General features: G+C 34.2%; 1 protein-coding gene across 1 annotated transcript in view; it reads left to right on the forward strand.

Moving 5' to 3' along the window:
- The window catches only part of Epac (Exchange protein directly activated by cAMP), a 368,014-nt gene extending 357,782 nt beyond the window's left edge, over nt 1-10,232 (forward strand). Inside the window, exons 14-21 of the mRNA XM_071589665.1 lie at nt 272-530; nt 2,162-2,308; nt 3,200-3,300; nt 4,292-4,417; nt 4,810-4,988; nt 7,060-7,289; nt 9,060-9,179; nt 9,701-10,232. Coding sequence (XP_071445766.1) covers nt 272-530; nt 2,162-2,308; nt 3,200-3,300; nt 4,292-4,417; nt 4,810-4,988; nt 7,060-7,289; nt 9,060-9,179; nt 9,701-9,825 — 1,287 coding nt within the window. The 3' untranslated portion in view covers nt 9,826-10,232. The remainder of the gene's footprint in view (nt 1-271; nt 531-2,161; nt 2,309-3,199; nt 3,301-4,291; nt 4,418-4,809; nt 4,989-7,059; nt 7,290-9,059; nt 9,180-9,700) is intronic.
- The last annotated feature ends 10,111 nt before the right edge of the window (nt 10,233-20,343 follow it).

A 20,343-nucleotide genomic window follows, 5' to 3' on the forward strand; every position in this document is an offset into this window, starting at 1 on the left:
TTATATTCCATGTTAATAGATTGTGGAGGAGCATTGAAGTATTAAAAAATTTGGCTATAATATTTTTTTTATTATCTTTGCAAGTGTAATTACTAAACTAGGAAGCCCAAAGCAAGGTACATACACAACTTTATATCAGCTATATTAATATTATTTAATGCTGTATTTAAACTCTGTAGCAGAACAGCACCCTCAAATATATCATAAGGAAGACTGTGTAATATTGAAATGATAGTGAACATAAAATGCTATTTATTGCACATACTTCTAGGAGCTTGCCAAAGAGGTGGAAGAAGAGAGCACAAAGTGGAAGTCTCTGCGGGCAGAGACAAAGCTTATGCAACGTGTGATGTCTTGCCTCCGGCGGCATGCATCTGAGAGAGATGCAAGAGCTGGGCAGAAGTGGAAACTTCCTCCATGTGGTCAGCCAATCAGTCTTTTTGGGAAACCCACTGCAGCCAAAGCTTCAGCCTCTCAGGATGATGATGATGATACATGTGGAGGAATTATTATTAGACAGAATGATGACAGTAAGATGGAATTATATTTATCTTTAGACTTGTGTGAAATATACCTACCTATGAAGGAATCCCATATTATGATCCAACTTAAGCTTTTCAATATTTCTTATGAAATTATGAATTTCTTTTAATGTGAATCTGTGAATCAACATCATATACTTAAGTTACTCTTATAATTTTCTACACTGCCCAGTCTCCATATTGTCACATACTTCAACACCACTTTTGACTAAGTTACGGTGGATATAATAGCAAGGCAGGATCTACAAATGAAGACATCGCATAGATAGCATCTAAAAACGCTTCATTTTTTATCAGTTCTTTTTATAAACATGTTCTATCTGATAAGTTCTGTTGAACTAAACTTACATGTACTTAAACCAATGAATATTCAACATAATTAAAACATCAGAAGGAAATAAAACAAGATCTTGATCATCATGGAAAGTAATTCTCTGTTAATAGTCCATTGACTGAAGGAATGTAAGCATATATTTAGATACAAAATTCTCTCAAATTAGTTGAAGGTATCACTGAGCCACAGTTATCAACCACAAAGTTGGTTTGATTTTTGATTGCAGAGCTCAATTAGTACTAAGCTCAACAGTATGCAGCAGCATTGAAAGCAGCAGTGAAATTCACATATCAGGGTATAGGGGCTAGTTCCTTTTCTCGTGCAACCTATGGTTTCCTAGGGAGGTCTACTACCCAAAAAATCACACTGCTTGGGTGAAGCTGAGGGTGTGCAGAGGTATCACCAGGATCTAACCTGGGCCTTCTGGTCAATAACACTCTGCAAGCACTCTACCCACTGGACTATCAAATCCCTGAGTATCATTAGAATTGATGAATGTGTTGCAAAACTGTAAAGAAAGTTTTATGAATTAGACATGTTTTCATTGACTGTCACCTATTTCATGTAGCATGAATTGTTATACTCATGTATCGTTGTACTCCAGTGTAATGGTTATCATAAATACTACCTAAAAATGTTACCATGAGTATATCAGGTAAAGAAATAATGAAAAGGGCAATATTCTGCACTTGTCAATTAGAAATACATATGTTTACTTAATGTCATAAATAAAATGTTATACATGCTATGCTATCCTCATGTTTTCAGATTCAGGATATCATAACTAAATAGATTGAAGGCAGAGAGATACCTGTAAATGATTGAATGATAAATATCTCAGTCTCTCATTGATAAATGTCTCAGTTTCAGTCTTATGGGCTTAGGATTGCCAATCAGTATTCAACCAAATGTTAAGAGCAAACATATTTCATGTAGACTTTCAGTAGAATTTCATGTCAGTTATACATTGTATTCATCATTTTCATACTAAATATTAAAATGTTGGGGAATAAATTTAAATATTCTACACTCCTAGTTGATTTTGTCTGGAAATGTAATAGTTCAAAACATTAGGAAGAACCCATAAAAACCAGGGAAAATAACATCCCCGGTTTGATTTTACCTCTAAAATTTCTCTGTAGTTTCATGTTACCCATTGACAGAGAATTAAAAATATGGTTTAAGTTGAACAACCAAGATGCCATTTTGGTATTAATCACCATAATTATTTGCCCAATTTCATTTTTATCCTCAAGTGTAACTGACTGATATCTCAATATTCCAGTAATATTCCGAGTCTATTGTGCTGACCATACATACTGCACATTGAGGTTTCCTCTGTCTACCACAGCAGAGACAATCAAGTACTCTGCAGCAGATAAACTGGGCCTTCCTCATGATGATCTGGTGCTGGCTGAGGTGAAATCGTCAGGTAATTTAGATGATAATGTTGAGGCTTCTTATATGGTACTGATATAAGTCTATGTGAGAAAATGATTGTTTACTGAGTTAATAAATTTAAAATAAGACAATTTGGCATCTAATTTAATGAAGTAGGTGATGGGCTATGCAGAACTAGGTATAATGGATGAATGACTTTTTGAATTGCAATTAGTCGTTCATCCACTAAACTGTGCAATATGGATAAGTCAATTCCTCAATCACTATTACTTAACCAACCAACTCTTGGGGTCACTTATAGTGGGAAAGAAAATGTTTAAAACTGGTAGTCAGCCTTCTATTATATGTATATGTAAATTCAATAGTTAACAATCAAAAGAAAAACTTTCTTAAGATAAAGAAAAGATGTGTCTCTTCCTTTCTAAAGGGAGAGATGCTGAGATGCATGTGAGGTCTTAAGGGGAGTACTTCAATGGGCACTAAAGCCTTATTGTTCTAGGTAGGCTTTTTTCTCAAAATATTGCATATTTGAATAGTTTCCAGACAGACCTCATATTCTATACAACAGAATGAACTCAGCCTTAATCATCTATTCTCATGTTGCTATGTTGAATTATCTATATAATATGAAACAAGAAATGTTTGTAATCTCTGGCTATATGTAAAGTAAGGTAGAAATGATATCAATAGATTTATCTTCACAAAGCATAATAAAGTATGATCGATAAAAAATTATGAATACCAGCCTTACAATATGTATTCATGAGGAAAAAAAGAGGTTTCAAGCATCAGCCTAGAGCTATGAGGGTATAGAAGTTGAAAATAAATTCTTAAATGACAGAGATAAAACTCAATTGGTGGCAGTGATTTAAAATTAAATTTTTTATCTGTTTTTGGTTAAATGGAGATATTTATATTTCAGGCGAACGAGTTTTGTTCAAAGATAATGATGTGAGCATTCCAACTGGACTCAGTGTGAATGGGCGTATCTTCATCTCTCCAAAGGATCATTTGGATGCCTTAGTAAGTTCATAGGCATTTATAACTGTTGTTTTATTTATTTTTCCTACATTTTATAGCGAACAATAAATGCCCATCATCCCTCATAAAATTTTATGTGACCATAATTATAGGACTTTACACACCTCACATTTTAAGTAAAGTAGATTTTATTTACCGTTTCTAAATTAGTTAACTTTAGAGCAGTTTTGGCAGAAGTATATTTGAAAATTGACATGCCTTGTCATTAGTATTTAAAATGACTATGAGGGTGAGTGCAAGTTCAAACTCCAATACCCCTTTAATCATCCCAATGGATGGCTTTTCTTATGAAGGAGTTTGCTCTTCCTTCAGTTCCTAAATTTTTCTAGTAAATGAATGAATCCAAAAATATACTGGATAGCATCTACCAAAAATTAAATGACAAATATTCTAAGAAGTCTTTCTTTGACTAGCATTATGCTTCCATTGAATGCTGGGAGATGAATCGATTAATTTATGTTATTCATAAGATTCTGAACTATGTATGCCAAAAATTTTTAATTCAGAAACTCTATTCAACCTTTACATGCATGTATATTTTATGCCACTAAATCTATGGGAAATAGTCTTTTGCAGACAGCAATGAGTTTAGTAATAGCAAATATGAATTAAATATTGAGTATTTATTCATTATTAACTTTTAAAATAACTTTTATCTTAGGAGGCTGCACTTTGTTGCAGCAGATGGTTCCTGATAATTAACATTTTCATTAAAAGCAGTTACTATTACTGTACTATTCTAACTAATGTTACATTTGCTAGTAGTATTCCAACAGTAGCATATTCACAAAATATTAGCAATTTGGGCATATCTACTTATCTAAGCAAATAAATTTCAATTCATCCTCCTTGTATACTTGATACATGCATATAATCTGGTTTACTGATATTTAGCAACAAATTTTTGTGAAAGTATGAAATATTATATCTTAGAAATAAATATTTATTATTTTTCAAACATTCATTTCAACAGACTTGTCTGCCTGAGCAAGAATGTGCCACAGAGGGTATGCAGGCTGATCTTGAAATGTTTAGCACAAAGGAGCTTGCTTTTCACATGGCAATTTTTGATTGGAATCTTTTCTGCTGTATTCATGAGGTAAATATACCTTACATATTTCACTGAAATTGCATTAAATTCATCTCCAAAGTTATTCTTTGGGTTTCATTTAAAATAATTCTGAGTTTATATCCTATATTATAATTAATTATTTTTTGCAATGTATTTCTATTGAATATTAATTCAATAAATTGTAAAGCTACATTTGTATGTTTAAATACACAGTTGCCTCATTTAAAATGCTTGAAAACTTATAACAGAGTGATCCAATATTTTCTTTTAACTAAAGAGTGACTTTTTTCTGTCTACTCTATATTTGTGTAACTGAGGCTTCTCTCAATATTTTATGGTTATGAAGCCAATTATTTTCATAAACTTAATTAAACTTTTTTTTTCCTTCCATGACTGTCATTGCTGAAATGAAAATCAAGTATGAGCTTGTTTATCACACATTTGGAAGACATCATTTTGGTAAAATCACTGCAAACCTTGATGTTTTTCTACGACGCTTCAACGAGATCCAGTACTGGGTTGTTACCGAGCTTTGTATGACTCCAAGTTTGGGTAAAAGAGTGCAGTTACTGCGCAAATTTATCAAACTAGCAGCATAGTGAGTATTGCAAAGGAGATATCACTTAGTATAATTCATCACCCAAATAATCAAATTAACATTTCAATCGATTATTGAAGTGGTAGCATTCCTTCCTTTTAAGGGTTAGAGTTTTTTTCTCACTGCTCCATTCTTGGCTGTGGAGGACCCAGAAAGGCTCATTGTAACATTATATCTTACATCAGTTGCTCATCAGTGGTTCAAGTTGAAATAATTATGGTGTAACTAAACATTTGCATCTGGGAGAGTCTTTATCTCCCTTGTACCTAGTGACATCATGTACTTATGAGACAGTATGAATGAAAGAGATGCCCATCAGATCACCATCATTGTATGAAATATGCAACAAAAATTATCTACATTTATGAACTCTGTAGAATGGGTGCAATGATATTCTTAAATTCTTTATGAAGAGGGGAAAGGAAAGAAGGGGTAGGGCCAGCTCAAGTAAAGCCTTACTAGTTCACTGGATGCAGTGAATACTTGAGTTCCAAGGCTATTTTTGAGTCGTTTTGGATAATATTATTATTACTTTTTATTTGCCCAGAGATCACAATACAAAAATACCAGGTGGGTGGTGTATGTACATGATATGACACGTCAAAGAGGAGCAAAGACACAGGCTCAATTAAGATACATAAAAGAAATGATGCTCATAGTTACATAAATGTTTGGTACAAACCCATGAACATTGGCTGTAACATGCACATGCAATATCAAATTCAGAAAAATCATTGATCACTAACATGAATCTGATCATGACCATTGCTAGAAACTAAAAGTATGAACTTACTGGTTGGGAATATTGTTGAGATATTCGTCAACCGAGTAGAACATATTGCGCTGTAGATATCTTTTTAATTTATGCCTGAATGCAGCAGTTCCCTTTGTATCCTTGATACTTTGGGGTAGTTTGTTATATGATCTGATGCCCATTTCATTCGGTCCTAATTTCAATGCTTTAGTTCTTATATTCCCATAATGGAAGTCATTCCTGCCTCTGGTCTAATGATGATGATAGGCAGAGTTAAGAGAATAGTTGCCGATGTTATTTTTCATATATAGAATCAAAAACATAATGTAGATGCACGGGAGTGGTAGCAAATTTAATTCATGGAAAATGAGCCTTGATGGAGCATTGTGAGGTTTCCTGGTGATGATTCTAATAGCTTTCTTTTGCATTTTAAAGATGGTTTGAGAAATAGCAGCTGATCCCCATAATATTATACTGTAGGTTATATTTGAATAAATTTCCCCATAGTACAAATTGAGTAGTACAGTTTTACTTGTAGTTTCATGCAGGTGTCTTAATAAGTAGCAAGTTGAACTGAGCTTGTGTTGGACTTTAACATGAGTATTCCAAGAAATATTTGCACATAGAGAAATACCTAGAAATTTGCATTCTGTCACATGCTCAATTGATTGGTCATTGATTTTTATCAGCAGATCATCTGACACATTCTTATTGCGTGTAAAGTATACTATTTTACTTTTATTTACATTTAAGTCTAGAAGGTTGTCTGTACACTACTTGTTTATTGCAAGTGTGTTGATATTATTACATTAGTGTCGTCAGCGTACAACACTGGTATTATTCCATCATTATTTGGTAAGCAGTTAGGTAGGTCATTGATGTATATCAGAAAGAGGAGTGGCCCAAGGGTTGAGCCTTGTGGAACACCTTTGTTAACTTGGTATGCTCCAGATGAATATTTTGACCCATCAACTGATAACACTACTTTCTGAGTGCGATTATGAATATTGGACTTCATCCAGTTTAGAGGAATTCCTCTAATTCCTATTCTATTGAGTTTAATTAGTAGTCTATTGTGGTTTACATTATCAAAAGCCTTTGACAAGTCAAAAAACATTCCAAGAGTTTTGCGTTTAGCATCTAATGAATTAAGCATGCTGTCGATTGCCTGACATATGGCAGTTGTGGTAGACCTTTCAGATCTAAATCCATGCTGAGAATTTGAAACAGTTTTATGTAATGATTATTTTGGTGGTAATATTTTGTGTTCTTATATAGTGTTTTCAATTAATTTTCAATTATATTAATTCATTTCAGTTGTAAGGAGTACCAAAATCTAAATGCCTTTTTTGCTGTTGTCATGGGACTGAGTAACATGGCTGTGTCAAGACTTTCCCTGACATGGGAGAAAATACCCTCAAAGTTTAGGAAAATGTTTACTGAATTTGAGGCACTTATAGATCCTAGTCGAAACCACCGTGCCTATCGTCTGTCAGTGGGAAAACTGGCTCCTCCTATTGTCCCTTTCATGCCTCTACTTCTAAAGGGTAAGAGAAAATTTTGTATATACCAACACGATTCCCTTTGTCTCTTTGTCAAAGTAACTTTTCTGAAAGATAGATTTCTCTTTTATACCAACTATCTCATATCATATCACATGCTCATATTTGGAAGGCATAAATATATATAGCAAGTTTTTATATAACATAGGAAACAAAATTAAGGTAAGTATTTAGGTATCCATAAAAATTTGTATTTTCAATCATGAAAAGAGTCTGAAGGCAATCAAATTAAGCATGAAGAACTGACACTATACAGCCTTACTCAGAGCTGTCACTGCAATAATAAACCTTGGGGATACAACTAACTGAATATTATAAAATGATGGTGATAATAATTTCTGCAGGGGTAGACAGGCTTACCCATGAAATGATCCTCCAGGCATAATGTCACTTTATTAAGGATGGTGACCCTAATGGTAGCTCATGATTTATACCCTGATATTGCGTATTTGCATGCAGAATTTCCTTTCTCTTGCCAAAAATATCTGAGATCACATAGTTAATTAGATCTTTGAAGTCAAATCTGGCACAATGGCCACTATTTTTGATATTGTCATCTAATTGCTATTGCAACAGTATAATCCTTGTGGCGTAAAGTACTTCATTATACTGAGCTCAGCGAGATAACCATGCTACCAATACTATAACATACTCATCATGCATCATACTCATATGCACCCTGAAATTGGCTGTAGCTAGGAACTGTACCTTTGTACTATGCTACCACCCAGTGCAGCTAGCTTTCACCTCAGGGATAATTCAGATGCATAGCCTTTGATATAACCATTGAATATTTAAAAATATTATTTGCCTCTCATTACATTTTAATATATTAATATAATATAATCCTAGTATACAATAGGCAAGTTGGCTGGAATGAAGAAAGGGAGAAAGTATGCAGAATTTAAGAACAGTTTATTATAGTATTGAGTTTTGGCAAGACTTAGAAAGATAGACATATTCAGTTGTAGCCCATACCAAACTTACCATAAATGGAAGGCTGCTAAATAATAATAACTTAAATATTTTCCAAAAAGTTATTATTTAAAAAAATATTAGTTCATACTTATGTACATGACAAAATCTAGATGTCTTATATCTTTTATGCATGCTTTGCAAATTTATTGGTAATTATTTAAATATTAATTTCTATGTCGCTATGGATGTGCAACAGCACAAGTCTAGTTTTAGGGATGATGACCTGTTTTACCCTCCTGAAACATTCGTTTTCAATAATTTTGCAATTGTAAAATAATACCCACTATCTCAAAATTTCAGTCAGATAAAACATTTAAAAATATGTACTTCTAAGTAATTATGCCCTTATTTGTTATACTTTGAATTTCCTTTAGTGATTCAATTCTTGGTACATTTTAGTCTCAAATTAATAAGCAAATATCTTCCTGGCAATTATAAATACAAGTTGTATATCTACATAAATGCATTATTTGGCATTACAATGTTTCTGATTGGTTCCTAAGGTAAGACCAAAGGGAAATAAAATTAGATAGGGATGTTTTCAAAAAAATTTAATTGATTAATGGCCATTGGCAACATCCCAATTTAATCTTATATCAAAGGTTTACTTATATTCAAACTCATCTTTAATATGTATTATTTTATTATTATTTACATTCTTGTTTAAATTGAATATGGGCTTTACCCATTATAAGTAATATTATTATTATATAAGTTACTTATGATTAGAAATTTTTCAACATGTTGCTGTTACAATGAATGCGTGACTTTTTTCAGATATGACTTTTACTCATGAGGGAAATAAAACTTGCCTGGGTGGTTTGGTGAATTTTGAAAAAATGCATATGCTAGCTCAAACATTGCGGTCAATTCGCCATTGCCGAACCAGACACTTTGGTAAGTATCAAGCCAGGTATTTTGACCAGTGTTTTAGTTAGGTTTTCAAAAATTAGACATAAGCTTTCTGAGCACAATCATATGGAACTTAGCATAAATAATACTAATATTCAATAGACATATTTGTGTGTGCTCGATGAAAAAAGCTTTTAGTCCTGAAATTTTATCAAGCATTGGTAGTTGATACATCTTTGTCTTACTATCTGACTGGATAAGGTTTTAGGTCAAATGGTGGTTAGAGAAAATAGTTGCCTAATCAGTGATATACTTATTTATTACATGGTATATCAGTTAACCATTCAACCATCCTTATGCCTATGTAGATTGACAGCTAGAGTTAATATAAAGCTGTGAAGGTTGTATTTGATTGTTATTTGAAACTAATGAATGCAGTTTTTATCATCTCTCTTAATTTTGTGTAAATATCATAGATAGGTAGATGCCTATATTAATCATTATATATATTTCTTCAATCTAATTTGAGCTGTAAATTTACTTTTAAATTCAACTTTCCACTGAAGTTGTGGAGCCACCATCACCCAAGAGTGAGGGAGAAATTCGTTCTTACATCCGTTGCTTGAGGGCTATTGACAATCAGCGGGTGCTCACCAGCTTATCACAAAAACTGGAGCCAAGACGTTCCTAGCGACAGCAATCTTCATTCACCGTTTCAGCCTTAGGTCTCAGCTTCTTTCCACCACTCAATTCAGTGTTGCCAACAATTCATTTTTCTTCACATTATTTCCTCTTCCTTGATGTATTATACTTTTCATCACCTTTCATATGAAAAAATTTTAGATAGATTTTGTTGACCTGTTTTCAAACTAGAAGGTAAACGTTAGACTTAGTGTATGTGTATTTATTGAGCATATTAAGCCAAAATTTGTATCATTAAATAATAAAGAGTACTTGGTATCATGACAAGTGAAACGTGGAAGAGCTAAGTGAAAAGAATAATAGTGAGAACTGCCAAGGTGAAAGTAAGGAAGTTTCACCAAACCTTGACACCAAAAAGTAAATAAATTCTGATATATGTATATATGTGTGTGTGTGTGTGTGTGTGTATATATATATATATATATATATATATATATATATATATATATATATATATATATATATATATATATATATATATATACACACATATATACATACATACATACATGCATACATACATACATATACATACATATAATCAGATGTGTGGGAGCTCCATTTTTTAATTGTGAAGTTATTTGATTAAAATGTATACATACAATTTCCTCATGTAAGAGGACGTGAAACCAGTAGTGTATTTTGATACTCATATTAGGACCAAAACACAAAGAATTTTTATCAAAAAAACGTTTTCTTTTTTACCCAAATGTATGAGCAATTGTAATCATTGGAAATACTTGAAAGATTGTCGTATCCTTCTTTCTGGTATCCAATAGTGTATGAATGTTTTATTACAATCTTTTTTTTATGATAGCACTACTATCTGTGAGTAGTTTACTATGTAGGAACGTTTTCTTTTGGATAAGGAAGTCAGTTTAATAATATTCAAAAGCAATTATTGGTTAACTTCATATTTGATACTCAAAAATACAACACTTTTGCTAGAATTAATTTTGGAGAAATGCATTCATATATTCTTAAAGTAATAAAGATGCAGATCACCATTTCATCCTAAACAATTTTCACTTTACACTTCTAAAACTCTAGCAGGTCAATTTGAAAAGTATAGACAACCTCTTTGAAGACAAACCCAATAAAAAGATATCTTCAGGTACCTACCATGAAATTCAATCAGTAAACATATCTTTAAAGCTCACATTCTACTCAGGAAAAATCAGAGAATGAAAATTGAAGAAGTTTCTTCTATGCTGTTGAAAGGTTGGACATTTAAAAAAGCATAAACCCTAAAGAATCTGATGTCAGGTGCAAGCATGTAATAGCTATTTGCTACCTGGTATTTATTAAATGAATGCATCTGCGAATAAAACAACTGGGACTGAAATACTTCAAACAGTGGGCTTGTGCCTTAGGAAGAGTGGAGTACATTGATTCAAGTTTTTTAATCAAAAATCTTAATGCCCAAGGTTGGACTTTACAGAATCCTCCTTGGAAATCAGGTTTGGAGTGAAATTTAAAATTGAATTACTTAATTGTGGAAGGGAATTTCAGCAAAGAATGGCTATAGAAACACCTAAATTTGTGTCATTTCATTAGGAGAAACAGAAATCACAATCTCAACATTATTCAAATGATTTAATACAGTTATTCATATGTATAAAAGTATTTCATAAGATACTGACTGATTACTGAAGTACTATATTTGTGACAAGGTCAACTAGAGTTCCAAAACACATTTTTATAAGTGTTTTTACCAACAAATCCCTCCTCAGGACATGCCTTTACTATTTTCTTGAATTGTCATTCATGGTAATTGCCATTATATTACTTGTATAATTATGTAATTTAAACTGCATTTACACATGTGCTCGCATTGTGCATTGCAATCTCTCATTAGGAAGTTAAGCAGGATTATACAATTTTTAAAGTTCTCAGAAGAGGTAAATTTCTTCTTTTTTTTCTGTGATCAGTTTATTTCAATGTTTTGAATGTAACTTTGTAATTCAAGTTAGCAGAAAATGTGTATATTTTTAAAACAAAATAATTCAACATTTATGAGATAATTATGCACTTTAAATGTTTTTTAAGCAAGGAAAATACAAATGTAAAATTTTGCTGAGGTGAAATCTTTAGGCCATTTAGAAGGCTTATGATGGTTAAAGGGTTTTAAAAAATCTCAGGTTTGAAAACCGGTGTGAATGGTTAAAAATTATTTTCTGATTCCACATTGCACCAGAAGTCTAATATTTCCTATTTATCTCGCTCATATTCTAATTCCTTGTGAGAAGAGGGATCAAACTGCAGGCATTTCAGAAATCTCCTCATGTTAAAAGCCCTCTACTTTTTCACATTCTGATGATAAAACTTCTTCTCTGTCGCTGCCTTTTTGCCTTTTATAAATATCTATATACTCTTCCTTTTTGTGATTTTTCACTTCTAAGTGAAAGTAGGGAGGGAGTTCTTAAAATGTTTAAGAGACTAAGAAATGTGTGATATGCTTAAGACACTCATATTATGAAACCACTTTTTCTAATCCAATTGTGTGGTGTTTTCTAATCTACTGATGTAAATCTATCTGAAAAATAACAATCACAAGTGGCTGATATCCTATTTTGTAGATCCCATTTTCTGTGGTTTTATCTCTGCAATTTAATGTAAATAAATTCCTTTTATAAATGCTCTCCAACCTATATCATGCAAATAAATACCTTACATCTGATGGAAATGCTTCATTTTACCCTTATTAACTTATTTCATATATATATATATATATATATATATATATATATATATATATATATATATATATATATATGGTAAACATGCATACAAATGCAACAATTTCAGTGCAAAAATCATTTGCCTTGACAGAGATTGGAACCCGGATCCCCTTATGTCTGCCGAAATGCTTTAGCCAGTTAAAGTACCGAGGTTTGCTGACATGAATAATAACGTATATGAAGTTAGCCCTAGTGGACAAAGAAAAAAGCCAAGAAACACAAAAAAAGAAAACAAAATCACTAAGTTTCGAATTTTAGGTGGTCCACACAAGGAAGAGAAGGACAGCGATCTATCCTCTTCCTTGAGAAAGGTGGCATGGATCAATGCTCTGCTGAGCATCGGTCCGGCAAGTTGAAAGATCCATCGTTCAAGTCCTGGTCAAGGAAATATTTTTGCACTTGTGATCTGCTCGATTCCGTCTTCCCCACCTCTTCTTTGTTCATCCTTTTTATGTGTTCTTATCCCTTTTCCTTATATCAATTTCTATGTAAATGAATATATATATATATATATATATATACATATATATATATATATATATATATATATATATATATATATATATATATATATATATATATATATATATGTATGTATATATATATGCATATATCAGATAATTTGTTTCATGTTGATCAAGGCAATATAACATCATGTGCTGGTGTTTACCGCAAATCAGCCAAGGAATAGGAAACTAAGGCAGAGAGGGTGTTCTGGGTTGGGTTGCAGTGATAGGAGAGGAGGAAGGAAGCTGGCAAGGGAGGCACCTGTGGCTAAAGGGAGTGTGAGGATGTGGAAGAAGTCTATGGTGTGGGAGAGGGGGGGCAGAGGGAGGTAGGTGAAGATGTCAGAGAGAGGGGGAACAAGAGGAGAAAGAAGTAGTTGAGAAGCGAAGTGGTGGGGAAAGGCAGGTGTCATTGGGGAAGGGAGGGGGGCGGGAGTGTGAGTGTGGGTCGGCAAGGGGGGGCAGGCTAAGGAAGATGCCTCCAACACTATCTGCTGCCACCATTACCATCAACATCACATGATACCGGCCAGTAAACAGACAATAGTCCAGCAAGAGAAAATTACACCACTTGTGAGTACTTAGGAGCAGAATTTTGTTTACATCTACACAGGCATGTGATTTATAATGTTTGTTTCCATCTCAAGACAATAAATGCATGATAACAGTCAAAGGAATAATTCAAATATTGTGAAATTAATGGTATTTTATACCTTAACCATTATTCTATTGAAGAACTGACAGAGATTTGTTTATTTTGACCACCAACTTTGTATTTAGTGCTGCTTCAGTGCAGCACAGTTTTAACTGCGGAATTTCCATAGAAACTCATTACAACATCCTGAGGGACTTAACAATAAAATATGGCAACTACCTGATATGGAAGTATATAAACACCTAGGAGTGAAGTTTAAGGGATGACCCTTATAATAATAATAATAATACTTTGCTCATTTTGAAAAATGGTACACCCATATTAAATGTCGCCAATATAAATATTACTTAACATACAAACATATGCTCTTAAATGTCATGAAGATTGTCGCAAAAGAATTCATCCAATGAGTAAAGAGGGCGAGCAAGTAACCAGGTATATACCCTATTCTTGAAACTCTGGATACAGTCTGATTTCAACTGAGTAGGCAGATAGTTATACAGTCATATGTTCATATTATGAAATGTGTTGTAAGTTAGTATTTAGTTTAGTAAGTAAGTATTTAGATTTGATTTACCTATTGTGGAGTAGTTTTTGATGTCAGATCTTTATTGGTAAGTTTCTATATTAACTTTCACATGAATCAGAGTCATAAATATGTATAAACTAAATATAGTCATGATTCCATACCTTATAAAAAAAGGTTTGCAGGTATCATGTGGTGGTATATTAGCTAGAGAGCAAATAGCTCCCTTATGTAGCAGCTAAATTTGTTTAACATGTGGGGAATGACCCCATAACTCAACACCATAATTCAAATGCTATTGAAAGAAGGCATAGTGGAGTGTTAAGCAATACTCATTTGAAATGAGAAAGTTGTGCTTTCTTAACATGTAAACAGCTTTACTCAGTTTATTACTGGTCTGACTGATGCAAGTCTCCCAGTTAAGTTTTGTATCAATATAGAGTCCTAGTATTTCAGCAGGTTCAATATCAGTTACTTTTTATTAAAGACTACGTACAATATGTTTTTTTTTTAATGTGCTGCTTCTTTGTTTAATTTGATTGTGATTCTGTGGGTGCTCATGTGATTTTCTGCTACCTTCGTATAGCGAAACCGTTTAGTTTACAATTGCTGAAATTTTGGAGGTAGATTTTCATTTCCAATAGCTAGTCCGAACAGGTGGTCCTGGTGAACGTTTGGCGACTCAAATGGAGTGAGTAGTCTTTCCAGAAACCTGAAGACAAAATGATGAGTTCAAGTCATTCCAAACCAGTTTTGCGCGATTTTTTCTCTCGTCAATCGGTATTGTTTTGAGGTACTGCGTGCAAGGCCATCGGGACGGAAAATGCTCTAAGGTCAAAATCATGGTCTCGGTATAATGAAACATTTTTCTCTCGTGGCATGATCTCGATATTTTCGCCAGATGGCATAGTGTTAAAATTTTATCCCGAAAGAGTCATAGAATCGTGGGAATCACACGTAGTGCGTAATCTTTAGTGCATGTACTCAAAATTAAAATTCTATGTGGAGGAACGTCATGTAAGGCTCGTGGTTAGGTGGGGCCGTCAGTTAACTATCAGGGGGGATGGATATAGATTTCAGCAGGTGTTGAGTACAAGCGATGTTCTTGCGTTGCTTCACCACTCCTCAATTGTACTTTGCTATTAAATATTGCGAACATAAATTTCCAGATATTTTCAATTGCGCACACTCTGGCGTCAAACGTTGATTTCACGTATACTTTTTGTAAGCTGTTGAGAATGACTTAACTGCGGATTTTGTCATTCGTTGGCAAACTTCCCGGACTTCTGTTTTATTTCGCACCGTGACCGGACGATGTATGCATCGTCCGGTATGTATCAGAGGAACGTTTGGGATCGAGACCCTTCTCGAGCTCTTTTTGATGCATGGACATTTATAAAATTTTTATCTATAAAAAAATTGTTACTCCTTTCATTCTTTATTATCTCAAATAGTTTTAATGGCATTAGGTTAATGTATCGTCTAATGGTGCAATCAGTTGAAATCGGCATTGACAGCTTAAAACATTACGTTGTATTTTTAAAATGAATAAATAGAGGTGTGCCATTCATGCGTTACGGAGCTGGCAGGTATACCTCAAAGAACCCGTGCAGTGGCGTATCCGTCCACGAGTGCCTACTGACGGTGGGGGGGTCAGAGAGGCTAGAGGGGTTGAAATTCAGATAGAGAGGAATCCGGTTCGAAATTCCTTTATCTGCTCATCCTTAAGGCACGGAAATAGGGAGGTCCGGTCAAACGGCCCGTATTTCAAAGCGAAGCGTACCCATTTGCTGTTTTTCTTTCAAATTTTTAGCAAGCGATATCCAAGTTAGTAACGGGATATTTCGATTCAATACTCTGGCTACCTTGAATGGAACACAAGACTCCTTCTGCGGGAAGCCAGTGAGTAGAATGGTCTCATCAATATGGATTTGTTAGGGAATCAAAATTTGTCAAGAAGCTATCAGAAAATTTTCAGGTAGACAAGAGGCTTAGACAAGAATATCTGGCTTCGCTTTTATTTACACTATATTTAGGTGAACTCCTAAAATGGTTGAACCAAATATTTAGTATAATGCGGATACGATTGTACCGCATTTTGAGCATCGAAACGCCGGCCAATCTGGAATCCCTGACCCAGTGGAAGACTCGAGAAAACTTCATCACGCAAATACGCCGGGAAAGCACGAGATCTTACCAAAGCTGAGTCGAGTGCCTACTTTTAAAAAGCAGCAACGACGTGGCGACGATCTCTCAACCCCCTTATAGTCCCGACTTAGCACCAGTATTTCCTATTCCCAAGAGTAAAATTCCCCCTCAAAGAATACCAGCATTGGACCATAAGTGCCGTCAAAGAAGCTTGCGAGGATCGGGATGGTGGGGTGGTTTTCCACTCAGAGGGCCCGGGTTTGAATACCGGCGGCGGCAGATATTATTTAGTGGTATCCCGATTCCTACTTGAGGTACTCTGTGGAGGGCACTTTTGAGTGAGTACGCCGTCCGTCGGATGGGACGTTAAGCTGCGGGCCCCTTGGCATCTTTCGTTAAGAGTAGGCTAATTCCAATGCTGGGTTTCTTTCCACCTTTCGTCCTTTCCTCCGCTCCTCCTAACATAATCCTCAGCTGTCACTCGCCTCCGCTGAAAACTACCACTACTACTTCAAAGAAGCTTGCATGCGTACCCTTAAGGACCTTCAGGAATCGGCCTACCATGGAGCCTTCCAATCGTGGAAAAACCACTGGCAAGTGTCGACGCTTACGAGATGTGCTTTGAAGAATTTTGAGGTAATGTAACAATATCTAAATATATATATATTTTTTCGAAACTTTTACCGAGACTTAATGCAAACCAAGTCCAAGTACAAACCAAATAAAATCATTAAAGATCGTGTTCTAGCCTGATTACCCAATATGAATTATTCCTCGGTGATTTCTGATGCATTTATTTTGTGTTTGACATGAGAGAGTACAAGTACCATACATATATTTCTCCAGAAAATATATATCGCAAAATAAATACGTGGATTATCTTGCATGATGAGATTTCTTTCTTCTGCATTTCACCTTATATTATGGAAACATGAGATTTTGTTAAGTGCTATTGTCAAATTTTTCTTTTTGTGTATTATGCTAAGGTCCATTCTTTACTTGCCATTTTGTGCGTCAGTTCATTATCACTAGCCTCATTTTATTTGTAATAGTTAAGGCACATATTTATTATTCAAAATGGATTTTATGACTATGAAGATGGCTGTGTTGATTTTTTTTAAATTATACCATTCTTATTATTTATAGTATGCTGCAGTTTGCTCATGTAGGGCTTCAAAATCCAAGGGATGATGAAAAAGTCATATCACTGTGTTCTCTTTTATAAGTTTTTTTAGCTCATATTTATAAATGTTGACATTTCTATTCTAAATGCAATTGATAAATATAAGGCATATATGTTATGCCTTGTTGTATTGATAAAGATGTTCTCAACTATAGTAAAAGGATTTTATAATTTGCATGTACATTATGTACCATAAATAAAGAAAACCTCAGATGTTGCTTGGTATTTGAGAGTTAGATGATGACTGTTATTGAACTAATGTTGTAATTAAATTTTGCTATCGACCATCTCAGTTGTGGTTGCTTATCGTGCTGCATAATTTTGATGAACTCTTATCCATAAATAATAGAATGAGTGTGTCTCTTCGAGATGTTTGCATTCACCATTCCACCACTTCAGTTTATCTATGCATTTTCAATGGGAATTAGATATAGAGCTATTAGTGGTCACAAATACATAAGAAGACATAATTTTTGTATTAAAAATTATATGAGTTAATTTAAAAAAAGATGTACTCACAAGAGCTTCATCAATGAATTAAAAAAGCTTTAAATTAAAATTTAGGTATTTTGGGTTTCATTTGCTTACTTTTTTGTGTAGGACATATTCATGCTTTCTATCTACATATAAAATTAAAAATATTTTATGACTGGATTATATGATTACACCTGCATAGCAGGGCTGTTGTGTATATCCAATGGTTGGATTGGAATTGAATATTGGCCATAGTTACAGCCCCAGGAAAAAACTTCCACCTATTGTTATTATATATTTTGTGAGTCATCGGTTCACATTACAATTGGATGAAATTATGTCCTGCTTCCAATATTATTGTTTGACACTGTTTAATCTTATGCATACACTATTCCATCTCATCGTTGGAATCTAATTGCAATTCATAGCTTCATTCCTAATTCAACACCATCATGTTCGTTCGAAGGTTTCCGCGGCGATGAGTAGGTGATTTCCACATTTTTCGGGCTGCGTCCGCGTATGTCGTTTAAATGTACAACAGTTTCGCCAGCTATCCTGCTGGCGTCCTCAGGTCAAGGACCTGAGGACGCCAGCAGGATAGCTGGCGAAACTGTTGTACATTTAAACGACATACGCGGACGCAGCCCGAAAAATGTGGAAATCATCAACACCATCATATTTTTGGTCTATTTTATGTTTGGCCTTGGAGGAAATTCTTACGTTTTTCCTCTCATGATTGATAGTATTACATTGGTGGATGTGACATTTTTACAAATAGAAAGGTAGTATTTTAAATTTGGCCTAGCCGAGTAGGATTATGCTCCAAATGAAAGTTATGAACCTAATATTTTATGACTGGATTATATGATTACACCTGCATAGCAGGGCTGTTGTGTATATCCAATGGTTGGATTGGAATTGAATATTGGCCATAGTTACAGCCCCAGGAAAAAACTTCCACCTATTGTTATTATATATTTTGTGAGTCATCGGTTCACATTACAATTGGATGAAATTATGTCCTGCTTCCAATATTATTGTTTGACACTGTTTAATCTTATGCATACACTATTCCATCTCATCGTTGGAATCTAATTGCAATTCATAGCTTCATTCCTAATTCAACACCATCATGTTCGTTCGAAGGTTTCCGCGGCGATGAGTAGGTGATTTCCACATTTTTCGGGCTGCGTCCGCGTATGTCGTTTAAATGTACAACAGTTTCGCCAGCTATCCTGCTGGCGTCCTCAGGTCAAGGACCTGAGGACGCCAGCAGGATAGCTGGCGAAACTGTTGTACATTTAAACGACATACGCGGACGCAGCCCGAAAAATGTGGAAATCATCAACACCATCATATTTTTGGTCTATTTTATGTTTGGCCTTGGAGGAAATTCTTACGTTTTTCCTCTCATGATTGATAGTATTACATTGGTGGATGTGACATTTTTACAAATAGAAAGGTAGTATTTTAAATTTGGCCTAGCCGAGTAGGATTATGCTCCAAATGAAAGTTATGAACCTAAGTTGGAACAGCATAAGATATAAAAATTGCATGAAACCAAGAGAAATTTGCGCCAACCACGACCAACAATCATTTTACAAAATAACCCTGCAGTTGTGACCTCTGTCCAAGGTGGTTATTATTGTGTAAAGTTGAATGAGGTATGATATGTTGAAGTGCATGCATTAGAGTAAATTTTTATTGTTAATTGATGATGTGACTTTGAAAAGATCTTTTGAATACTTGTATCTTTTGGTAGAAAAATTTTCACCAATGACAAAGTGTTTGATTTTATAGAATGCGTAAATATTATGCAGAAGTAGGAAAGATGAATTTTTAAAATAAACTATTTTATAAACTAACACTGATTTCAGCCCTAGTTTTATTTGAAGGCAATTATTGCCCAACAAATCTTGCATCCCCATTAAATGAATTCAACCTGCAGTTCTTGCACTATACAATGAAAGATCTTTTGTTTGGACTTCGGCTTTACTTTTTTCTCTTCCTTGGGGATTTAGAACAGTAAAACACGAGGAAGGGAGGAACTGAAAGAGGTAGAGGTCTAGTTTATTCATTGATGAAAAACGGAACACCATTTTGCTTTGCTGGGGAACTTGAGACTGCATTTGGACTATACAGAATTAGTTGTGGCTATATATCTATATCTATCTACATAGTACCCCTCAAGGGTGTGTGGCAGGGAGGTGTATGGTCACCACCCGTAAATGAGAATAAAACCATTTGCAAAACCAACAAATTCATGCCAATCTA

This window comes from Hetaerina americana, unplaced genomic scaffold, assembly GCF_022747635.1.
Source record: "Hetaerina americana unplaced genomic scaffold, ioHetAmer1.1.p SCAF_4, whole genome shotgun sequence".
In the NCBI taxonomy this organism is placed as follows: domain Eukaryota; kingdom Metazoa; phylum Arthropoda; class Insecta; order Odonata; family Calopterygidae; genus Hetaerina; species Hetaerina americana.